Source organism: Suricata suricatta, chromosome 16 (assembly GCF_006229205.1).
Source record: "Suricata suricatta isolate VVHF042 chromosome 16, meerkat_22Aug2017_6uvM2_HiC, whole genome shotgun sequence".
NCBI classification, from domain to species: domain Eukaryota; kingdom Metazoa; phylum Chordata; class Mammalia; order Carnivora; family Herpestidae; genus Suricata; species Suricata suricatta.
The window spans coordinates 43,504,089-43,529,457 of record NC_043715.1 but is presented as its reverse complement, the minus strand read 5'-3'; the positions used below and the strand labels follow the sequence as shown (position 1 = coordinate 43,529,457).

Genomic DNA, 25,369 nt, shown 5'->3' with positions numbered 1-25,369 from the left:
ACACAAGATTCTGGCTCTCTCTTTTTTAATTTCTTATGAGATCTCTCAAATCAGCAGCAACAACATAGAGTGCTAAAATTCTTAATTATCATTTATTTAAAATAGTTGATATCCTAAACAAACAAACAAACAAAAAAGGTCCCTGCTTTCAACATATTCTTTCAAGAGCCAATAACTTCTTACTCGCCCTCTCCCATGGCTGCGCCCTCACCGGAGTTCTCGGCCCTCCCTCTGGTGTCCTCAGTGTCCCCAAGGGAAGAGCTTCTCTTCTTCGATGCTCTTTTAGAGCTGATCCAAGAAAAGTTTCACCTTGTTTGAGGGAGCTCCTCCTATGAGGCGGCCCCGCCCACTGCACGTAAGAAACAGTATAAGTGTTCGAGGCCATCTTATCTCAGCGCCAGCTCTGCTGGAGACAAAGCTTAGCTTGGAGGTTAGGGCGCCTCCATATTGCTCGCAGCCGGTTTTGGCTTCTGAGACGCTGAAAGCTGCAGGGACGTGTGTACTTAGAGCTCCAGAAGCACTTGTCTCTCCCAGCCCGGAAACAGCTTGACCCTCAGGTCTAACAAAGGGCCTAATCGCCGCTGTACGGCACGGGTTGAAACATGGCTGCTCCCGACAAGGCGTCAAGAGGGCGCGGCCATCAGGCCTCCCGTTAAAGTTCAGAAACCCAGAATCCTGTTCGTTGGAAGCTTGCCAGGTGGAGGCCCACAGCGTGACTGAGTCTGCGCACTGGCCACTCGGAATGGGAAGAGATTATACTGCGGTGAGGCGCCGGGGTACCGAGATGGATTTCGGGTTATGGGCGCGGATCCAGGAAAAATGGGAAAGGTCAGTATGAGAAACCGTCAGAATTAAAGACTTCTTTGGAGAGTAACCGGACGACTACGGTGGCCCTTCTGGGTCAGTCATGGCGCCCGCAAGTGTCAGTGACGAGGGTACTGAAGGGGTTAAGTGATTGGACTTGTGAACCTCGTGGGGGCTCTGTGGGGGCGGGAGGAGGTTTGTGGGAGTCTGTGGCAGTGTCTGGTAGGATGGATTAGAAGTGTGGGAATCAGTTAATGAGGGCTCTCGATTTCTTGATTGGCGCAGTGAGTGGGGGTCAGTTTATGGTGGTCTTTAGGGATCTGGGGCCAAGTGGGGTGCTTCAAAAGCGTTGAGTTGAACAACATTAGAGCGCAATGATCGGAAACCTGAGAGGGTCAGTGACTGGAGGTTCTGAATTCTGTTTCGGTACCTGGAAGTGATGATTGGGGAAACTTTGAGGTTAAGTGATGAGAAGCGCTAACGAGGACCAATGTTTAGAGAAATGCTTTCGGCCATCAGTTCTTAGATCATGGATGGGAGGAATCTGAGGGTATTAGTGATGGGACTTTTGTAAGTCAGGGAATGGAGAACATACGGATCAATAGGGGTCAGCGATTGGGATTGTAAGTAATTGTGGGGGGAGGTGGGTTTGTGGGGGTCAGCGATTGATATTCAGTCATTGGGATGTCATTGGAGGTCAGTGTGGGCTGGTGACTGGTGATCTGCGTAATTCTCTGTTGGGCAATCAGAATAGATGAGTGAGCTTTGTAGTCACTGGCTAGCGGTCTTTGATGGGCATATTTGGACATCCGGGAATATCAGTGACTACAAGATCCTTTGTTGTAGATTGGGGCACCATATATGTGTATGATTAGGAAGTTCAATGGGGGTTAGGAAGGATTCTGAAATCTAGAGGTTGGGGATGGGAGAGTCAAGGATTTGAGGCTGCAGCCCTGCTTAATGGGAGCACACTTCACCCTGTGGCCCTCTCCAGCTGCTGAGCAGTCAGCTCTGTTCAGTCTCTCCCAGAAGCCTCCATCGAAACTCTTGAAACTTTCCCCTTTTTATTGGCCCAGCATTAATGAAAGTGCTTTCAAAGGACCAAGTGTTAAGCTTATCTAAAGTAACGTGTTATTAAAGATGTGGCTTCTATTGCTTTTACCAAGGAATTAGTGCATATTTTTTTAAATGTTTCCTTTAAGGTCCTTTCTGGCAACAGTAATAATGTATCCACCTGTGACAGCATCCCAAGAGTGAGGCTGGTTTCTGGAAATCTATTCTGACTCCGTGGCAGCTAGGATGGATGTGACTTTGCCTGTGGTTAAAAAACAAAGAATTTACTGAGTAAGTATCTAAACTGATATTGTAAAAGATTTGGCCAAAGCGTGTTTGCAAAACACTTTTATCTAGGCTTAACTTAAAAATGTTCTCGCCACATACATATTTTTTTAAAAGGTAAGATTAAGGGAGGTTATGGAAGTGTTAACACTGTTGTGGCGATCATTTTGCAATATATACATACCTCAAGGCATGGCATTGTACACTTTAACCTTCTACAGTATTACATGCCCCACACCTCAATAACGTTGGGGAAAAAAGAAAAATAAATAAATTATGTAAGGAAAAGAAACTGGATCTGGAAGTTACTGTGTTCTAAGAATCTTTTTGGCTTGTTCTGTATTTTCTTAGGCATGACACCTTTGAGCTGCTTGAATCTGTTCCTTTTAATATCCTGGCAGAATAATTCAGTACAGACAAAACCGCAAAATCAAAACTTAATGCTACTTTTAGAAACAGCTCTTCACAGAAATTGAAGTCAAACTAATGGTAATTAAGATGAGCCAAGACAAGATGACAAGTAAACAGGAAATAAGACTTCACCATTAGCTTATGAAAGGGTGAAATGCCAAAACAGTATTTTGTTCTTTATTATATCCGATCCTCATGTAGTCCTCAGACGAAGCACGATAACGGTAACATCTTCGGAAACAAAGGAAGCTGAAGGGTGAGCAGGTAGGTGTCAGTCAGAAGCCAGGCCCAGCAAGCTTTCGTTTTTTGAGCAGATCGTCTGTTTTCAGTTGCACAGAATCAAAGACAGGTAGTTGTTTTGATGCAGAAATCATGAGCTTAGATAAGGAGTTAGGGTGTTTTCTTTTTCTTGTGCTATTTTCTTTTGACACATACAGTGTGTTTAGTGTCAGGTTGAGGAGCAAATAATTTTTTAATTTTAATTTAGTCTTATTTGAAAGAGACAGAAGGAAAGAGAGCTTGTGCATTCGAGCAGGGGAGAGGGCCAAAGGGGAAGAGAGAAAGGTGTGGGGAGAGAGAGAATCTTAAACAGGTTCAACCCTCAGCCCAGAGCCTGACCTGGGGCTGGATCCCCAGGGATCCCAGGGATCATGACCTGAGCCAAAGTCAGGAATCAGATGCTCAATCAGATGCCATTCAGTCGCCGCATCTGTTTTTAAATGTTTTACTGAGATATAAGATACATATAAAAATATACATAAATATACAGCTCAGTGAATTACCACAAAGGGAACACTCTGAGGAATGTACTCAGATCAGAAAATAACATTGTAGGGGCGCCTGGGTGGCTCAGTCAGTTAAGCATCTGACTTTTGGCTCAGGTCATGATCTCACAGTCTGTGGGTTCGGGGCTCTGTGCTGACAGCTCAAAGCCTGGAGCCTGCTTCAGATTCCGTGTCTCCCTCTCTCTCTGCCCCTCCCTGGCTTGCTCTCTGCTTCTGTCTCTCAAAATAAAATAAAAAGACATTTAAAAATTAAAAAAAAAAAAAAGAAAGAAAGAAAGAAAAGAACACTGTAGGGACGCCTGGGTGGCTCAGTCGGTTGAGCATCCGACTTCGACTCAGGTCATGATTTCATAGTTTGTGGGTTCAAGCCCCGCATCGGGCTCTGTGCTGACAGCTCAGAGCCTGGAGCCTGTCTTCGGATTCTGTTTCTCCCTCTCTCTCTGTCCCTCCCCTGCTCTCACTGTCTCTCTCTCTTTGTCTCTCTCTCAAAAAGGAAATAAAACATAAAAAATTTTTAAAAAAGAAAGAAAACATTGTAGCACCCTGAAAGCCTCCATGCCCCCCCTTCCCTGTAACACCTTGCCAAGGGGGAAACCATTCTCCCAGCTTTTAACATCACTGATTAGTTTTGTCTGTTTTGGTCTCTAAATAGAACATTTGGGGCACTTGGGTAGCTCAGGAGGTTAAGCATCCGACTCTTGGTTTCAGTTCAGGTCCTACTCAGGGTGGTGAGTTCAAGCCCCACGTTGGCATGGAGCCTGCTTTAAAAAAAAGAGGTGTGCCTGGGTGGCTTAGTCAGTTAAGTGTCTGACTCTTGACTTTGGCTCCGGTCATGATCTCATGGTTTGTGGGTTCGAACCCTGCATCGAGCTCTAAACTGACAGTGTTTGGGATTCTCTCTCTCTCTCTCTCTCTCTCTGCCCCACTCCTGCTCTCTCACACATGAACTTGCTCTCTCTTTCTCAAAATAAATGAACTTTAAAAAATCATATATATTTAAAATTTTTTCTTAATGTTTATTTTTGAAAGAGAGAGAGAGCATGAGTGGGGAAGGGGCAGAGAGAGGGGAAACACGGGAGAAGCAGGCTCCAGGCTCCGAGCTGTCAGCACGGAGCCCAATATGGGGCTGGAACTCACAAACCACATGATCATGACCTTGGCTGAAGATGGCCACTTAACCAACGGAGCCGCCCAGGTACCCTGAATCATGTATATCTTTGACAGGAGTACCACAGAAGTGATATTGTGTCCTCAATGCGCCATGTGTCATGAGAGGCATGGTGTCAGTGTGTCACATTGCTGGTAAAGTTACCTTAGATCACTTGGTTAAGGTATGACCACAATGGTCCTCCACTTAGTATCTTAGAGGGAAATATTTTGAGACCATGTTAAATAATCTCAAATTTTTATTCACTAGTGTTAGTATTTATTAATACTGTTTTTTTTTACAGAGAGGGGGAGAGTAGGGGAGGGGCAGAGGGAGAAGGAGAGAGAATTGTAAGCAGTCTCCAGAGCCAGCTCAGAGCCCAACATGGGGCTCAGTCCCACAACCGTGAGATCATGGCGTGAGCAGAAATCGAGAGTCCGATACTTATGTGACTGAGCCACTTAGGTGCCCCTCCATTAATGATTTTTGCCTGAATCAACTACTACTATTATGGTTGTCACATGATATTTTTCTAATTGTACTGTTTCTTCTATGTATATTAGTTGAAGCGTTCCTTATTCCCCGATGTATTTATCAGTAAAACTATGATAGTGTAGCCTAGTTACATATGATAAAATAGGAGTTGTAGATCGGAAACTTGCAGAGCTGGTTAAACTGTTGAGTTAGACCATGAGCCAGAGCTCAGACCTTCTTCATCACAAAGAAAACATCTTGGGAGAATGACTAGTTATAGAGAAAGAGTTGTCAGATCATGTGACAAAATGAGCCACACGGACAGGAAACTGCCACGGCCCCACTCTGGGCCAGGTAGATTTCTTGTTGTGCTCTAACAATGAGGGGTTGGGAGCTGGAGAAGGAAATGAATAGTGAGAAATATGGTAGAATTGTCAAAACCTGATGGAATGGTCCATATGTGTTATAAAATCTAAGTCATGGTTTCATTTTTCTGTAACAGTAAATCTTACTGTATTTTTTAAAAATCAAGATTGAAAAGGTCAGTTAAGATAACAGGGGATAGTGTCTTTAATTGATTTATACCAAACAGTGGATAGTTTTCTTTTCTTTTTTTTTTAATGTTTATTTATTTTTGAGAGAGAAAGAACACAAGTGGGGGAGGAGCAGAGAGAGAGGGACAAAATAGAATCAGAGGGAGGCTCTTGGCTCTGAGCTGTAAGTGCAGAGCCCAGTGAAGGGGTTGAACCCATGAACTGTGAGATCATGACCTGAGTTGAAGTCGGACGCCCAACTGACTGAGCCACCCAGGCGCCTCTTTATTTTCTGTCTTAATTAAACATTTAATTGAGAGAGTTAGAAAATATATGTGAGAAGTCGAAGGAATCAATAACTATAAAAGGGAAAATTAATGAGTTAAAGTAAGAAGGGGAAACTGATAAATCTAATTTAAAAAAATTAATATACATAAACCATTAGCAAATCAGGAGGAAATGAATGGATAAGCAAATAAGAATGCAAAAAATAACCATCTTATTAAAAAGTATTTTTGTGGGGCGCCTAGGTGGCTCAGTCGGTTAGGGGTCCAACTTTGGCTCAGGTCATGATCTTGCAGTTTGTGGGTTTGAGCCCCACCTCAGGCTCTGTGCTGACAGCTCAGAGCCTGAAGCCTGCTTCAGATTCTGTGTATGTGTCTCTCTCTTCCCCTCCCCTGCTCACGCTCTGTCTCAAAAATAAACATTAAAAATTTTTTTGAAAATATTTTTGTAACACTTTATATTAATATATATCAAAGCTAGGATGTAGAACATGATTTTCTAAGAATATATGGCTGTACAGAACTTCCATACAAAGAGAAGGAAAACTAAAAGATCAGTAGCTATGAAAGTTCAAATACTCAGAAAGATTCCTGCACACCACCTCCTGCCATCCCCTATTTCTTTTTTTTTAATGTTTATTCATTTTTGAGAGAGAGCGCAAGCAGGGGAAGGGCAGAGAGAGAGGGAGACCGAATCCCAAGCAGGCTCTGAGCCGTGAGCACAGAGCCTGATGCAGAGCTCAAACCCATGAACCGTGAGATCCTGCCCTGAGCTGATACCAACGGTTGGACGCTTAACTGACCGAGCCTCCCACGCACCCTTATCATCCACTATTTCTCAAAAAATAAACAAAAAATGGAACAACTCAGCTATCGGACTTTAATGGTCCAGTTGGCAATTTCTTATAGAGCCTTGAAAAGACTTCCAAGTAGCATCTAACTCTTCAAATAAACTCTCCAAGAGAATTTATAAAGGAGGGAAACACTACCACCTCTTTTTATAAAGCCATCATTGTTGGAGTCATTACAAAAACTGGAAAAGGTGGCATTGCAAAAGAAAATCATAGACCGACTTTGTGACCTATGTGTATATGTGTTTAATGTTTTTTATTTATTTTTGAGAGACAGAGAGCCTTAGCGCGAGTGGGAAGGAGCATAGAGAGGGAGACCCAGAATCCAAAGCAAGCTCTAGGCTCTGAGCTGTCAGCACAGAGCTCGATGCAAGGCTTGAACCCACAAACCATGAGATCATGACCTGAGCTGAAGTTGGATACTTAACCAATTGAGCCACCCAGGCACCCCTTGATTTTAAAAAATCATAAAATAAGACTGTTTTGATGCATTTTAAACATGATAAAACCTTCTTTATCTCAAATTGAAAGTCAGCATCTGACTTACTGGCAAAATACAAAGCACTCCCATCCAAGTGAGCAGCCTGTCCTACTGTAATTTTACCTTTTAGAGTATAGTGAGGGAAGAGGTATAACACATTTAGAAAAGAGAAGAAAAACCGTTACGTACTTGTGGATGAAATAATTACACACCTGCTCTCCAGCACACACAAACTCCAGACAATTCACTCCACAACTGTTACAGATATTAAGAAAGTTCAGTAAAGTGGCCATTTTAAAATGAATATAGGAAAATAGATTGAAGACTTTTCAATTTCAGTTAGTAATTAAGGGGATAAAAACATGCCATTTAGAATAGCAACCCAAAACACAATTGGCTGCCTAGCAATAAATACAAAAAGAGAACTGGAGTACCTACATGAAGCAAAGCATAAAAATGTTTTGAAATGTAAAGGAAGTCTTAACTAGACGGAGAAGTCTTGATCTTGGATTGAAAGGCTCAATATTTTTCATAATTGTATACATTTTCTTATATGAATAGGAAAATTTAGTGCAATATTAAGTAAAATCTAAGAAGGGATTTTTTTTAAGTATAGTAGAATAATTCTACATTGTATACTGAACATGAAACATTTGAGATAGCCAGGATTTTTTTTTTAAGTAGGCTCCATGCCCAATGTGAGGTTTGAACCCAGAACCTTGAGATTAAGAGTCACAAGCTCTACTAACTGAGCCAGCCAGGCACCCTTAGCCAGGATATGTCTTTCTTTGTTTTTTGTTTTTTGTTTTCATTTAATTTATTTTGACGGGGGGGGGGGGGGGGGGGGGGGGGAACTGGAGGGAAAGGCAGAGGGAGAGAGAGAAAGAATCCCAGGCAGGCTCCATGCTGAGTGGAGCCTGATGCAGCACTTGATCAGAGGACCCTGAAATCATGACCTGAGTCGAAATCAAGAATTGGACCTTCAACTGACTGAGCCACCCAGGTAGGTGCCCCAAGGATTTTTCTGAAAAATAGGTAATGAGAGGCAGTCTACCAAAGTTTTAAAACATGTTATCAAACGTTAGGAGTATAAAGATGTGACCTAAGAAAAAGAGCCAGTTGAGGGAAAAGATACTGAGTTCACTCTTGTGGATGGGAAGGCGAGATCTATGATCTATTTTAAATTTATGCCTGAGAGCATCCAAATGATGATAAATATATAGTAAAACATGGCTTTTGAGTTCAAATATTAGGGACTGGCGATGTGGATGTGTGAGACTGATTCATGCAGGTAAGGAAGAAATGGTAGCCCTTGCTTCTGTTGGGAGACCGACTGCATGTTGGTACCACCTTACCAAGATCGACTCTTTACTAAGAAAGACAGTGATTGACTTTGCCTTCCACCAAATTCTCCCCAAAATTGCTTAGTTTGGGGGAGAACTTGGGACTGAGGGAGGAAGGGAACCTTATTTTTCACATTGCCTTCCTTAGAGCAGGTGGCACCATGACTTTGCTGTACTAGGAGATGTGCAGATGGTTCCCTCTAGCAGAAAAATGATCTGCCTTTTTTTTTTTTAACATTTATTTATTTTTAAAAGAGAGAGCATGCAAGTGGGGAGGGGCAGAGAGAGGAGACACAGAATAATCCAAAGCAGGCTCCAGGCTCTGAGCTGTCAGCACAGAGCCCAACTCTGGGCTTGAACCGGTAAACCACAAGATCATGACCTGAGCCAAAGTTGGATGCTTAACTGACTGAGCCACCCAGGTGGCCCCCAAAATAATCTGCTTTTTAATGAAAACCAAAGTTACTAAATAATTTTACTTTATTGTTGAAAGAAGTTAGAAAAAAAGTCTTCTTAATTTCACCATGTGCACCCAATTACTGTGTCCTGCCTTCTTATTTTAGTCTGTGTGATACTATGATTTATAAGAAGAAATATATATTTGGTCTTTCAGTCCATTCTGGCAGAGGTCTTCTGAAACCCCTGGAATTTCCTAAGTGATAAGGGACAAAAGTGTTAATCATAATTCACTCCCTTTTAACCGTACCTGAATTTTGTATTAAATGAGGTAACTTCCAGAAAGCCTCTACAGATGAGCTTTTAAAAATTATTTTTAGGGGCACCTGGGTGGCTCAGTTGGTTAAGCGTCCCAACTTCAGGTCATGAATAATTCCAAGATTCACAGTCTTTTCAGAAGTTCCTTCTGCCCTACACCCAAAGCAGAGCCGTCACTCAGCTGTGTCTCCTGCATAGTCCTCTGGAGGCTTCTTCCTCCTGCGCCTAAGAGAGTATGGGGGAGGGACTGTTGAATGACTCTTACCTTGAGGTCTGTTTATCTTCAGGTAACCCGAGTCCCCGTACACCTGTGGGTCCCACCACCTCGCTGACAGCAGGGCTCCACGGGACCGAGTCCGCAGAAGGCCCTGCCTGGGGCCACAGCTGAGGGTGAGTTTCTGGTGAGAGATGGAGCTGTGAGGGACTGGCAGGCCAGGCAGAAGACCTTCTGGATCCAGAGAGGGGAACTTGGGAGAAGAATCTCTGAAGGAGGAACCTAGGGTCCGAGACCTCTTGCCAGAGCAAAGACTCCTCAGTAGCAGGAAATAGCATCAGCCCTGAGCCAGAAGCTGAGCAAGACTCAACTTGGTGTCACTCCTTCCAGAGACCCTCCATGGCTCATGGTAGGGAAAAGGTTGGCTCCAAGATTCAGAGAGGCAGACGTGAAGGGGCAAGCAGGGAAGGCCAAGTGCGCTAGGCATGTTCTCTCAAGGGAGGGAGACCTTGGTCCAACACAGTACGTTCTGCCGTCTTGTAGGATGGGATGTGGCCGGGCCACTCCCTCACTCTTGCTGGCACTTTCCAAACTCCGTGTTGCTCCCTTGTCATGTTTGCCACCTCACCTGGCCTCTGGGAATTTGGGGCATTCACTCCATCCTGACAGGGGACAGAAAAGTCCCTGCATTCTCAGAGTTCTGGTGGCAGCAGTCCTCCTATAGCTATAGATTTTTTTTAAATTAAACTTTATTTGGAAAATTTGTAGGAGTATTACTGTCAGCTTTTATGTATTCTTCATCTAAGTTCACCTAGATTAATGTTTATAATCTCATCCTCTCTCTCTCTCTCTCTCAATATATTATAAATATATATGGTTTTTATGCTTTTTTCTCAAGTTTTTAAGAGTAAGTTACAGATAGGCTCCTCCTTTACCCCAGAGGACTCCAGTGTGCATTTCCTTAAGAATGAGAACATCCTTCTTATAGAACCAGCAATTGTCAAAATCAGGCAATTAACACTGATTGTTTAATTAATTGTTTAATAATGATTTAATACAATTACCTAATCCACAGTCCATATTCAGATGGGAACCAATCGTGTCATTTCATGGCAACATTTCTTCTTTCATTCCGGAATCCAGTTCAGGATCGCATGCTGTCTTTAGTTGACACATCCCTTCAGTCTCCTTTAACTGGGATCTGTTCCTCAGTCTCTGTCTTTCATGAAGGGTCAACATTTTTGAAGAGTATTGGTCAGCTATTTTGTATTAGTGTCTCAATATGATTTCATCTGTTTCTTCATGATTAGATTCAAGTATGCATTTTGGGCAGAATATCACAGAAGGGGTGTTGTGCCCATCACAGTGCATCAGATCAGGGGGCACATGGTACTATGTCTCATCACTTGTTAACATCACAAGGTTAAGGTTAAGGTGATGTCTGCCAGGTTTCTCCAAAGCAAAGTCGGTATTTTTTTTAAGTTCATTTTATTTTTGTTTTGAGAGAGAGAGAGCATGAGCCAGGGAGAGGCAGAGAGACGGGACAGGGAAAGGGAGAATCCAAGCAGGCTAAAAGCATGGAACATCAATGACCTGAGCCAAAATCAAGAGTCAGATACTTAACCAACTGAGCCACCCAGGCACCCCCTCATTTTGTAATTAATAAATACCTTGGGGGGGGAGTATTTAGATACTATAGAAACACCCTGTTTTCACCAAGCTGTTGCCAAAGGTTTTTGTATCCATTGGTGCTGCCATCTCATTTAAAGGTAAAGGGAGTGACTTTCTCAGGCCATAGAACACGGGCCTCCAGATACCCATTCGCTAACATATTTGCCACACCACCACGCAGCTGGAACCTTGCAGCCTTGGAGACCAGGCCAAAGCTAGTCGCTCAATCCAGAAGGGTGAAGGAGAGAGTGTACTCTTTTAGAGGATCGAGTAGTTCTCTAAAGCTGGATTAACTGCCCCAGCTTGCTGGGCCTTAGGGACCCAGCTCGGTCCCTACTGCACAGTTCAGTTCTCTCAGACGACCTGCTCCCACATCCAAAGCCCTCCTGTGGCTTCCCTCATGGTGAAAAAGGCGGTGGAACAGTGATGTGTACATAATGAAGAATGTATCTGAGTGTGTGTATTTCAGTTACAGATTAAAATAAGGAACATCCTGCCCCCCAAATCGAAACACTCATAACATTTTATTGTATTTCATACCAAAAGTTTTTCTACACATATATTTTTAAAATAATGGGACTGTGGTTTTTTTTTTTAACTGAGATGTAATGTGCATGGAGAACAGCATGTACCTTAATGAACCATTCCGTCTGTGCACACTCGTGTACCCCTAGCCCAGATCATAGTAGGGAACATTCCCAGCACCCCAAAGGTCCCCCACCCCTCCCAAGCAGTGCCTAGTCACAGCTGGCACGTAGGTTAGGGTTGCCGGTTTCTGACCTTCATATAAATGAAATTCAAATAGTAGATCTTACTTTTTTTTAAACTACTTTTTTGATTTACTGGTATAACTTGATTAATGTATTATGTAAGCAAAGACTAGTGTCTTCTGCTAATCACTAAACTAATTGGAAGCTTTTCGTAGATATATATTTTATTTAACATTCAAGGAAATCCTCTCTTTACTCTAGAGAAGAGACAAGAATCTAACTAGTTAATCTTAGGATCATTAAGACAAATTCAGTATTCTATCTGTGAACAGGATGTTCCTGGAAATCTTCCATATCCTGATAATGTGGTGTTATATGGGTGAATATATTTGTCAAAACTCACTGAACTATACAATTAAAATGGATTCATTTATTATATGTAAATTATACCTCACTAAAGCAAAAAGTATTTCAAAAAGCACAATAGGCTCACTGCTTGGTCCTTCTATTACTGATCTGATAGCTAAATTCCTGTTTCACACTAACTGTGCTGTCTGACCTGTACAATACTTCAAAGCATTTTGATCCAATTAAGAGAGAGTGGATATTTATTGTCCACTAAGAGAAAAGTAAATCGTTAACTCATTTAGCACTGTACGTTAAGAATTTTTCCATGTGTCCCCTCGGGTACCCACCACCCAGATTATGACAGAAAACCAGCACTGTAAAATTAGTTTCCTTTTTCGAAAGACGGTTTGTCAGTAGATTAGTGAGAAAAGACTCGTGTAAAACAACGCCAGGAGAATGTATCCTTTCGAAAGAAAAGTTTCCCTTTGAACTAGTGTCTTCTGCTAATCACTAAACTAATTGGAAGCTTTTAGTGGACACGGCCAGTTTGCCCGCAGCACCCCCCTCACAGGACAGAACCTTTGAGGCAGACTCCGCTGCCGCTGTGCCAGGACTCATCACTGAGGAAGTGTCTTTGCTTTCTGGCACTCGAGATTACAGGGGTGCATTTTGTGTCTTGTGCTTCAGACGCGGACTCACCCATTTTCCAAGGAGCTCTGCTTCCTTTTTGGTGAACTTTGTGGAAGAGGTCAGATTTTTTTAGTTAGGATGAAAACACCCCAAGTTACTTCAGTGAGAGCAGCCACAAAAGATATAATTTTTAAAATCAGGAGTTATCCCATTGATGATTTTAACATTAAGCATCAAGTACATCGTGAAATATTAACACTTTTTCTTTTATAATTTAATCCATGTAGTTATCTCATTAATTAAACATCTCAATTTAAAGTGACAGTTGTTGGGGCACCTGGCTGGCTCAGTTGCTTAAGCACCTGACTCTTGATCTCGGCTCAGGTTGTGATCTCACAGTTTGTGAGTTCAAGCCCCTCATTGGGCTCTGCACTGACATTGCAAAGCCTGCTTGGGATTCTGTCTCTCCCTCTCTCTGCCCTTTCGCCACTTGCACTCCTTCTCTCTCTTAAAATAAATAAATAAGTTTTTAAAAAAGTAACAGTTGTTTGTTCTCATTTGTTGAAAATTATTTTTTAACGACAACACTTAATATTCTGGATGAATAACAAGGTTTAGCCTTTAGTAATCATTTGTGCCACAGTTTAAGTAACTATTAGTTTTACTAATATATACAGTATTTTATTTTGCTTTGATTTCTTTGTAATAAGTTACAAAAACCTTTTTTCAGTATGTACTTTTTAAAAAATAATAACATTATTATAGAAAGAACATCCCAAATATAGGATTTCATAAACACTAGTAGGTGAACAAATGCAACTTTAAAAGTTGGTAAAAGAGGTAAAACCGAAGCATTTTGCCTTTAAGAGAAACTCTGCCGTCTTTCTGCAGAGGTGATCCTGTTCAGAGCATGAATATCGCTCCATCTCACGCGGGACCAGTTATTTAATTTTTAGGGATTTGTTTTTCAATAAATTTTCGGTTCTTACTTGGTAGCAGCTTTTACTTCCTGGGAGGTCTGTTTTCACATTCTGAATTGAATGGCCCCATATTTTTCCTCTTCTACCACAGTGATTTACAGCCTAGGTTTTTGTACACGGTTTACATAGGGACTTTGCAGGCCCCAGGACGGGCCTGGTCCCTCACAGCTCTGTTCTCTCTCTCTCCTCCTCTCCCCACCCCTCCCACCGGTCTCTGTCTTCACAGGATTCAAATCTTTTTCCAGGAACAGCAGAAAATGATTGAGTGCCAGGTAAGTGTGACGTTTAAGTAACCTGGTTCCCCTTCTTGGGAAACTGTTCTAGAAAAAAATATATGCATTTCAAGCATGTATGCTTTGTCACAGTTCGGGTTCTTGGAAAGCACACCCGGAGATGGAGGTTTGCACACGTAGGGAGACTCTTGGAACGCCTGTAAGGAGTGAGGGAAGCAGGATTAGGCAGAGGGCGCTAAACCGAGCACCCGCTGGTCTTACAAGGTGCTTTGAAACTGGGAGGGCCTCCGCATTGTCCTGCATGGAGGCAAAGAGGCCTTTATATTCTGAAATCAACCCGTCATTGGTTGTCTGCCCCATGGCGGAGGGGGGACTTAGGCGCGGGTGGGGTACCTCCCTTCGACCAAGTGCGCTTGCAAAAGGTCCGAGGCCTGCAGTAGCCAGTCTTCTAGCAGTTGAGAGAAATACTTGGTCCTTCAGGAGGATGCAGGTGGAAAACCATTTTTTCTCTCTTCATGTAGAAACAATGGCAAGACGCTTACACATACTTCTCTATCCCCTTTCTTTTCCCCAGTTAAAATATGCTAGAGATTGTACATATTAGTCTCTGGGACCACAGCCCAAGTGTTGGGGTTGCAGGAAATTTTAAGTTTTCAAAATTTATTTTTTGAGAGAGCACATGCTTGTGCACATGTCGGGAGGGGCAGAGAGAGAATCCCAAAGAGGCTCCACACTGTCAGCATGGAACCAGAGGCGGGGCTCTAGCCCACAGGCCGTGGGATCATGACCTGAGCCAAAATCAAGAATTGGAGGCTCGACCAATTGAGCCAGCAGGTGCCCCAGGGTTGCAGGAATTTTTAACTTCTCTGTGCTTTGCAGCCCATATAGGTAATGGAATAAAGTGCTGAATTTCAGTTAGAGAAACTGAAAATACAAATAATATTTCTTTTCAGAGGGGGCAGGCAGGAATGTTCCTCCTGTCTATGGAAGTCCTGGTTTTGATCCAAGGTGTTAGCCTTGATCTAGACTGGGGAACAGATGAGCTCTCCATTATTTAAATGCATTCCCTTAAGTGTCTTTACTAGTTTGGCAGCAAACAGCTGAACATCTTACTCCCCAGCAAGTCTCCCCTACCTTCCTCACCATCTCTAGAGAGTGAGGGGCCCTGGGTCCTGACAAGACCCCCTCAGCCCTGGAGTTCCTGCATTTCCACCTCTTTGCAGGCCTCCCTCTGCAGGGGCATCTCTGGAGACGCGTCCTTTCCCCTTTCCCAGATCTGTCCCCTGTCCCTACAGCACTGTCAGTATCTCCAACCACTTCCAAACCACAAAGTCCTTTCCTTTCTCCGCTGCCTTCCTTCCTCTCCTGTAGTGACTTCCTTCTCTTGGTGTTTCCATATCCTGTTTCTTATTCTTTCTTTTTTTAAATTAATTTGTATTTTTTAGTGAGAGGGTGAGAGGGGCAGGGAGAGAGAGAATCCTAAGCAGGCTCCACACTGAGCATGGAGCCCAACATGGGGCTCCGTCCCACGACCCTGGGATCGTGACCTGAGCCAAAATCAAGAGTCAGCTGTCTGAGCCAACTAGGCGCCCCGTGTTTCTTATCCTTTCTTGAGTTCAGCATCCTCTCTTCCCACCTCACTAAAACTTTTCTGGCCAAGATCCCAGGTGATGTTGCTGAGGCTGAAATCAGAAGATGCTTTTTGATTGCTTTGCTAAATTAGATTGCATCTTTTGCCCCTTCTGTGTGAAGGCAGCACCATATACTGGTAAGAGCATGAACGTTGGAACCAGACTGCTGAATTTGACTCTCAGTCCTCACCATCTGTATGACCTTGCACAAGTCTCTGAACCTCTTTGTGCCCAGTTTCCCACCTCAGGATGCGGTACCATCCCACCAGGCGAACCAGGACCCTGAGATTATCCTGGGCTTCTCCCCACCTTCCCCCCTCTCACACTCAGTCACTAAGTCATGCTAATTTTACAACCTTACTGTTACCTCCTGTGTTTGGTGAAAATGACACGGCCTTTTGGGTCCCAGATTACATCTGTTTTGTTCTGTTCTATCCCATCCCACCCCATCTCACTCCCATTCCAGTTGGGAATGCTTGGGAAATCTTGGCCCAGAGCTGTCAACCGAGCCGGGCTCCGTCTCTGGTAAAAGTCTGATTGCTGCTCGCCCTCTACCGTGGCGGGTCATTCTGGCCTCAGACAGGCTGGTTGTTGCCTGCCATGCGCTTGGCCTTTGTAGGGGTCTTAGGGTCTCATGTGCCAGCATCCATGGCTTCACCCTGGTTTTGGTCCTGCCTTCCAGCCCATTGCTTGGGCCACTGCTCAGGTGCCACTGTAGGAGCCCACATTTTTCAATGAGAGGTACAGCCACCTCCTGAGGTAGAACTGGTGCCTGTGACCCAAAGCTCTGACTAGAAATCACATTGTTAGACTATCTCATGGGCCCAAAGCCCCCAGGTAAACAAAGACAGTCTTATCAAGCAGAACATTCCAGGGGCTTAGAGTAACTCCCAGGAGCTGAGTGCAATGAGCAGACCTCTCTTTGGGCAAGGTTCACTCTTTACAGTCACTTGGAGAAATATCATAGGTAGTTTCTTCTACTCACAGCAATAGAGGATTACTGCTTCTTACACCAAACAGTTCTCCAATTCTCTGGGGACACCAGCTAGGTTTCCTACAATTTAATTCAGCTCGGAGTTAGCACAGACCTACAAGTTAGGGTCTCATCTCAAAAGACTGCCCCCCCCATGCTAATTGCATCCCAGGTTCTCCCCTGAACTTCTGACCAACTAGCTGTAAATTAGGGGTTCCCATGACCCCTTCCTTAGTTTTGATAATTTGCTATAATGATTCACAGAACTCTGGGAAACACTTTACTCACTATTAGAGGTTTATTATAATGGGTGCAAATGAAAAGCCAGATGACAAGGTACAGAATGGTCCCGAGCATATGAACTTCTGTCTGTGGAGTTTGGAGTTCCCGATGTGTTCACCAACCTAGAAACTCTCCAGGGTTTTTTCATGGGATTTCCATTCTGTAGGCCTCATTGCTTACATCATGGATTGGGGATCAGCTCAGTCTCCAGGACCGCCCACCCACCCCCACCCCCACCTAGAGGTAGGAGGTCGAAAAGGAGACTGAAATTCCAACCCTCTAATCACATGGCTAGTTCCTCTGGCAGCCGGCCCCCATCCTCTGTGTCATTAGCACAAACTCCTGAATCCTTGACTGGGGCTTGTTATGAGTAACAAAAGATACTCCTTTACCCCTATTCCTAAGGAAGTTACAAGAGTCTAAGAAGCTCTGTCCAGGAACCATGAAGGAAAGCCAAATACATATTTCTTAATATATCATAATATCACAGGTAACTTCTTTAGGTTAGTATCTGTGGGTCCTTCTCTGGGTCTCCAGCTGAATTCTTTAGGGTCCCTTGGGGCTCTGGCCTGGGCACTTTTCTCGTCCTGTCTCCCTGCAGAGAGATCCCAAACCTTGGCTTCCACTTCTCTGCTGATGGCTCAGGGAGCTTTAGCTCCCTTCCCGATCTCGCTTCTGCTACAAAACTCCGACGTCCATCCCACTGCCTGCTACGTGTCTCCGCCCAGGTGTCCCCGGACGCGTCTAATAACACATCCTCTTTGCTTCTGCTGTTTGTTGTTTGGTTTTTTTACTTCTGATTTACCACCATCATCACCCAGTTGGCTTTGAGACACCTGGGTGTTACCCTTACCGCTTTTCACTGATTCCCCCACCAGTGAAGGTGCAGGTTCTGTGCTCTTCACTTCTTTCCTCCGTCTCACTGTGTCTTACTGCGCCACTTGTGACACCGTCTTCCACCTGCATTATTACGGTCTTCCTTTTCACTTCCTTCCAGGTCACATTTCTCTTTCTATCCGTTTACTTTCAAGTTATCTGTGAGTTCTGTACCTCTTTAGGCACCTTTTGTATCCAGCCTAACAATCTCTGCCTTTTGGAGTGGTCAGTCATATATTAATTTATATTATAGTTTAGTATCATTTAGTGTAATTATTGGTATGGTTGGATTTGTATCTATCCTTATAGTATTTAGTTTTCTGTTTGTCCCATCTGCTTTTGTTCCTTTATTTCTTTTCTCTTATGTGTGTGTTTGTGTAGATTAAATATTTTTTGAAATTCCTTTATTTCAGTATACCTCTTTGCACTATGATTCCTAAATTGGTTACTTTAGGAATTCAATATATATCCTTAACTTTTCAGTCTGCTTAGAGTTACTGCTGTACCACTTGATGTGGAATGCAGGAAACTCACCACATGCCTTCTAGAATGTGCTTTCTATACACACCTATTCCTTGATATTTTCATTGTCTTAAAGTCCGTTATCTCATCACCACAGGCCCCTGTATGCTCCTCCTGCTACTGAGTGCCTGGTAGCCCTTAAAATCCCTGTTCTGTCCCCATCCGGTGCTCCTGCTGCTCCCTCTGTGAGGATTGTAGTTTCTCCATTTTTCTGTAGAGGAGACTCAGCTCCATATATGCCCTAGCTCTGAAGCCTTACGAAAGCCCTTGAAACATTTAATGGGCCATTCGTACTTTCCTACATGCTATAACCTGGCTGTCTTGGCATCATAGCTCTTATACTTTCACCCTGAGGGCCTAACTTATTGCTGTTTGCTGGGCTGTCAGCTCCTTGAGGTCAGGAACCATCCATGATTGTGTTTCCAGCAACCACACTGGGTTATACACAGCAGGTCTTCACTCAGTATATGTTGACTCCCAGTGTATGTGGCAGTGGGTTCCAGCGGGATTGTTATTTTTCCTGCCCTATATATCGCCCAAAGCCAGAAATGTAAAAGGTATCCTGGCCTAGGAGCATGAAAATTCCATATCATCTATCCCTGGGAACGTTTTCCCACGTGGCTCAATGTCATTTCATCCTCGGCAGAGAGCTGTGTCATTCAAAGACGTGGTAGTGGGCTTCACTCAAGAGGAGTGGCACAGGCTGAACCCTGCTCAGAGGGCGCTGTACCGGGATGTGATGCTGGAGACCTATAGCAACCTTGTTTCAGTGGGTAAGAACCCCGCCACACCGTTTCGCTTATGCTTGATTGACCAGCTTTCCTTTTTCAGTTGCTAAAAGTAACTGAGGTCCCTAGAGCCTCTGAAGTACCCAGTACTTTCTATGTGCCAGACACTACTTCAGCCATTTTTAAAATATTAACTTATTTAATCCTCATAAGAGCCCCATGAGATAGGTACTATTTGTACCACTGTTTTACAGATCTGGAAACAGAGGCATAGGTGATGTAACTTGCCAAATGTCACTCACCTGGTATATATTAGAGCCAGGCTAGATTTGAATCCCAGCAGTCTGGCTACACAGTCTGTATCTCTAACCCTTATACTGTGCTGCCTCAGTGAGTTTGGCTTGAGTTTCAGTGGTCCTGGGTTACTAATTCCTTTTGGGTTCGGGACAAGGTATGTGTACAGTCTTCTCCCAAGTCCAATGTCTGTTGTGCAGCCTTTAATGCTGCCTGAGCGGCCCTGAAGACCAAGGAGCTCAGCCCAAGGCCTGGATCATTTCCCTGGAACAGGTTATGAAGGCACTAAACCCTATGTGATCCTCAAGCTGGAGCAGGAAGAAGCACCGTGGATTTGTGAGGCGGCATGCTCGGGCTGCCACTGTCGGGGTAAGTCTGGTAGATCCAGCAAGCGGTGCTCGAGGAAGTTGGCACTTCTGGGACTTTTGTCCAGAGTCCAGCTTTCAAAAGCTTTAGATCTTTGCAAGCCACTGGAGACATTTCTCTGAGAGCTTTAGCCTTGTTGGTGTCACTGCAGCCTCCAGGCACCCCACCTCCCTTGTCCAGTGTTCCTTCTCCTTCTTTAAATCTCCCCTCTCCCTGTGCTCTTGCTCCACTTCCCTTTCTCCAGAATCCTTCTCCATCACATTCAGCCTTTCTCACAAATAAGCTTCTGTCATTCCCTCACTCCTGCTGGCTCCTTCTTCCCTTTTCCCACCGTTTCCAGGTCAAATGCCTCAGACCTCCCTGCCATACCCACACTCTCACTTCCCATCCTTTCCCTAATCCTTTAAGTTATTCCCTTAGTCCTTTACTTTCCTTAAGTCACAAAAGAGGAAGTATTGAATTTCAGGTAACCAAAGACAGCTGGGTGGTAAAGGAGATGACTGAGCTTGGCCCATCTTAACCACTTCCTTATAACATTCAGAATGTGTGCTCCTTTCCTATCAGCTCTGTAAAATCTCACAACAATATCCATGGTACCCCAACTGTTGGTAACCTACTCGTAAGGATACCTCTAAACTACTTCTCCACAAGAGTCACGAACTTAGTAAGAAAAGTCAGTGCTGTCTGTTCCCACATCTCTTTATGCCACTTACACTTGGTGTTATAATCACATAATTGAATTAGATATTACATTATGAAAATAACATTCAAGGTATTTTCATGCTTCTCTCCAAAATGATGTCTCTGATACTATCACCATCCACCTCTCATCCACCTTGGTTGTAGTAGTTGCAGTAACAGCATTAGAATTACTGGTCGACACTCAGCGTATGCTCACTGTATGCCAGGTCTGGTCTCAGCCTTTTACACATATCATCTCATTCAGCCCTTACAATACCTGTTGGTATCCAACCTTTATTACTCCATTTACAAATGAAACAGTCAAAAGAAAAGTTATGAAACTTATCTAAGAACATGTAGCATAGTAAGGGACCTAACAGAGATTTGAACTCATGTGGTCACATTTCAAAACCAATACTCTTTTTTAAAAATATTTTTTAATGTTTATTTACTTTGGAGAGAGAGAGAGAGACAGAGTGTGAGTGGAGGAGGGGCAGAGAGAAGGAGATGCAGAATCTGAGGCAGGATCCAGGCTCTGAGCTGTCAGCACAGAGCCCGACGCAGGGCTTGAATCGATGGACCATTAAATCATGACCCGAGCCGAAGTTGGACACTTAACCAACTGAGCCACCCCGGCGCCCCAGAGCCAACACTCTTAATTGTCACACCAACACACTGGTGCCCTCTGGAGTGTATTTTGCTTCATTAAACTGTGCTTAACAGCCTTGCTGCAACACCGTAACCTGGGCATCAGCTGCCTTTCTTTTCCCTCTTTTAAGAGCCACACATTGAATAGCAAGGTGCTGTATGACACCTCAACCCCTTTCCTCAGTAACAAGATTGACAAACTACACCCTATAGTTTGGCCACCTGATTTTGTGAAGAAAATCTTATTGGAACACAGCCTTGCCCTAACATTTACATACTGTTCCCCAAATACAGTGGGAAAGTTGAATAATTTTGACTGAGACCATATGGCCTACAAAGCCTAAAATATTTACTCTGGCCCTTTAAGAACATGTTTGCCAACCACTGGTCTATAATAGTTCATCTTCTTCAAAATTATTACTTTGTATACTCTGTGGCATGTTCCATCTCATTTGTGCCACTTGTGAATCTTCTCATACAGCATCCTTCTCTGTGTTGAATTATGGTTCATGCTGTGGCTGTTCATATTCTGTGTATTGTTTAAATATTTAGGGCAATTTTCAAGTAATTTTACTCCAGATCATAATAACAGAATAAAGAAAGGTTTGCTGTATTTTCTCCAGAAAACATTTGTCAAGTTACTGTCCAGAGGAAAAGACAGCAAGACATGATTTTGAAACAAGGGGCATTCATCAGCAAGAAAACATTGCCCAAGGAAAGAAGCCAGGAAAACAATAAGTTTGGGAAAATACCATCTCTGAGCAGTAATCTTTTTCCTTCAGTGCAAGACCCCAATAATTGGGACCTCTATGGAAAACGTGTGAACCATAATTTAGACCTGATTGGTTTTAAGAGAAACTATTCCAAAAAAGATGAGTGCTGTGGATGTGGGAAATTGTTACAGCATACAAACCATGATAGAAAACCTAATGGAGAAGAACTCTGGGAATGCAGTCGCTGTGAGAGAGTGTTCAGCCACAACCCAGCACCTGTGTGCAAACCAGCAATAAGCAATTCTCTTGTGTACAAGCGCAAAAGGGTTCCACCTACAGAGAAACCCCATGTCTGTAGCGAGTGTGGGAAAGCCTTCTGCTACAAGTCTGAATTCATTAGGCATCAGAGAAGTCACACTGGGGAGAAGCCATATGGATGCACTGACTGTGGGAAAGCCTTTTCACATAAGTCAACCCTTATTAAACACCAGCGAATTCACACTGGGGTAAGACCCTTTGAATGTTTTTTTTGTGGGAAAGCCTTCACTCAGAAATCACACCGCAGAGAACATCAAAGAACACATACTGGAGAAAGACCCTTTGTGTGCGGTGAATGTGGAAAATCATTTGGTGAGAAGTCATACCTCAATGTACATCGAAAAATACACACAGGAGAAAGACCGTATCGTTGTAGAGAATGTGGAAAATCCTTCAGCCAAAAATCATGCCTCAATAAACACTGGAGAACTCATACAGGAGAAAAACCCTATGGATGCAGTGAATGTGGCAAAGCTTTCTACCAGAAGCCAAACCTCAGTAGACATCAGAAAATTCATGCCAGAAAGAATGCCTATAGGAATTAAAACCTGATAGTTGTGGGAAAGCCTTAAGCAAGGTATCCTATTTCATTGTATGCGGAGGCATTCATTTTCAGGAGAAATCTCATTGATTTAATGAATTTGGACAAAATGTTTTATCATAAGGGAAGTCATTTTCTAATTGTGATAGAAAACTTTATACAAAGATTATAGAAAACACTTTATAAAAAATAAACATGGTCACTCTGGCTTATGAAAGTTTAAAAATATGTTAATGGAATGACAACAGAATACAAAATATATGTGAAAGAATTGGTATATTATAGCATATTCCACAGTGAGCCACATAATAGGGATTATTTATATTTTGGGAATGTAAATGTGAATTTAAATGAATTTGTGAATGTCAAGCACATTTGTCACATAGTATGTAGAAGGCCATTCACCAAACTTTTCCACTCTAAATATCACCATTGTCTTCTAGTGTCTTAACAATATAAAAAATAAGAACACTGGTTAATGTTGAAAAGGCAAAGCTAAGGAATAATTTCACAACCTAATGTTGGATGAACAACATACTATAAATCTGATTACTCAGCACAGCCATTTTTTGACAAAAAGTAGTGTGACCCTGGTATATTGTGCACTACTTCTATTTTATTAGTCAGGCTTAACATGCCTTGCAGCAAATTAGTAGGAAAGATACTGTGTAGATGAGTCTTATAATTCAGAAATGTTTCTTACAGAGACCAAAGATAGAATTTTTTGGGTTTTTTTTCTTTTTGCAAATTAATTCAGCAATATCCACTTTCCTTTCCTATCAAGTTTTCTGTGAATATTCTGGGCATTAAAACCCAAATTGTTTCATCATTCCAATCTTGAAAAAAAATCTACTTCTTGAGCTGCTATGTCGTCCAAATAAGACAAATGGCCACACCATTCAAGATTTGCCTTCTGTAAGAATGCCTGGTCCAGAATGAGAAAGGAAACAATCATATGAGCTCTGGGTGTTGTATGTAAGTGATGAATCCCTAAATTCTAAACCTGAAACTAGTATCACACGGTACGTTAACTAACTGGAATTTAAATAAAAATTTGTAAAAAAAAATCAGATAAAGATATGATTAAAAGAATAATAAAAGACGCTTCATACAAATCTAGATCCACTTGTTTTTAAAAGAGGAAATAAATGCTTTTCTTGCAAAATATAAGTTAGGAAAATTGCAATAAGAAGTAGAAACTTAATAGAACAAGTACCATTGAAGAGTTTGGAAAAATGATTAAAGATCTAGGATTGAACAATGCTCGAAGGCCCAGATGATTTCATAATTAGTTTCATCTAACTTAAAGAGTGATACCAGTGTTATTTGAAGCATTTCAGCTTATAGACTATGTTCTCCAGTTTTATGAAGTCAGAATAAGTTTTAACACCAAAACCAAATAAAGGTGTTTGGAAAAAAGAAAACTCCAGGCCAGTCTTACTCATGAATTTAGAAACAAAAATTATAATTAAAGTAATACCAAATAGAATTCAGCAGTATACCTAAAGAATGACATAATGACCAAGGAAGAATTATTCCAAGAATACAGAGCCAATGCAGTAATAGGAAATAAATCAATAAATTAACAGTTTAAAAGCTGACAAGGCATTTAATAGAATTTGCAAATATTTCCAATCTAATAAAATACAAATTGAATTGTCATATATAGTAACCACTTAAGAGTTCCTTTACCAAAACATTATAGCATATTTTATGCTAAAAGTGTTTTTTGAAAATTAAGAATTTAATAGTATTAGAGATACGGGCATTTACTGCTGTCTGTTTTAACTAAATATTGTGTTGGAGTTTCCAAAGACGGCAGTAAAAATAAAATTAAATAATTGGTATAGACAAAAAAGGGGGAAACTTTTTGATAATATGTCAATAAATGAAGAGACTAGTGTTTGTGTTAAAAGATAATTTTCTAAGAAGACAGTATAGAAATTAAAAGTTTTCTCTGTAAACATCTAATAACTTACCTGCACTTCTTCTGGAATTACACTAAATGTCAGTGATTAAAATCCATATGGAAGAACAAATGCCTAACAATCTAGACAAGAAAAGTATGAAGAAGAATTTCATACCAGATGTCGGAATATAACATGAAATCACTTTAAACAAATTAACAAAGTATTGGCAAAGGAACAGATAAATACATCAATGGATCAGAATAGAAAATCTTGAAACAGACCTCAGTGTCCACGAGAAAGCTCGATATGAAGGCCTATGGGAAAGGCGGAGCTTCACGCCATCAGGGAAAGGAATGGTTTATTTAAAAAGAATTCTGGTACAATTGGCTTTTACTCAGGAAGCAAGTAAACTTTGACTAACAGCCCAAACCACATGAAAAAAAAATCCAGGTGGTTTTAAGATTTAAGTTATTTAAATAATAAAATTCTTGAAGGAGAAGTGAAATGAAAGACCACATACAATCTAGGAGTTGGAAAGATTAACTTTACCAACAAGATACTTGAAAGCTATTAAAAAGTATTTGACTACATAAAAGTGCAATCTTTTGTATGGCAAAAGGTGCCATCAACAAAGCCAATACACAATGTTTTTGGATGAAATATTTGCAAAGCCAATCAGAGAAGAGGTGCTCTTCAAATGGCAGGAAAAAGATAACTTAATGGCAAAACATGGCAGAGGAATGTGAATAGACGATTGTAAAAAACAGCAAACCCAACTGGCTGGTGGGCCTATCAAAAACTGTCTAGTTCAGTGGTTGTTGGGGAATACAGATTAAACTCAGTGAGGTGGGGGGCCTGGATGGGTTAAGGCTCAGGTCATGATCTTGCAGTTAATAAGTTTGAGCCCTTTACTGGGCTCTGTGTTGACAGCTCGG

General features: G+C 42.3%; 1 protein-coding gene across 3 annotated transcripts; it reads left to right on the top strand.

Moving 5' to 3' along the window:
• The first annotated feature begins 385 nt into the window (after positions 1-385).
• Positions 386-25,369, top strand: ZNF793 (zinc finger protein 793). Of its 3 annotated transcripts, none has more exons than XM_029926276.1 (7): positions 386-828; positions 2,007-2,148; positions 9,453-9,555; positions 13,964-13,990; positions 18,882-19,008; positions 19,531-19,626; positions 21,576-25,369. In XM_029926276.1, the coding sequence occupies exons 4-7, from the start codon at positions 13,976-13,978 to the stop codon at positions 22,526-22,528; spliced, it is 1,191 nt and encodes a 396-aa protein (XP_029782136.1). In that variant the 5' UTR covers positions 386-828; positions 2,007-2,148; positions 9,453-9,555; positions 13,964-13,975; the 3' UTR covers positions 22,529-25,369. The 3 variants fall into 3 exon arrangements, with proteins under 3 accessions (XP_029782136.1, XP_029782134.1, XP_029782135.1); XM_029926274.1 differs by having other exon boundaries at positions 13,945-13,990; XM_029926275.1 differs by lacking the exons at positions 386-828; positions 2,007-2,148 and adding an exon at positions 8,073-8,111 and having other exon boundaries at positions 13,945-13,990.

Excerpts from the sequence above, each read along its gene's own strand:
- ZNF793 (XM_029926276.1), top strand. Across the intron at positions 19,009-19,530 it reads TAGCAACCTTGTTTCAGTGG|GTTATGAAGGCACTAAACCC; the intron begins GTAAGAACCCCG and ends TCCCTGGAACAG. Across the intron at positions 19,627-21,575 it reads CTCGGGCTGCCACTGTCGGG|AAAACATTTGTCAAGTTACT; the intron begins GTAAGTCTGGTA and ends TATTTTCTCCAG.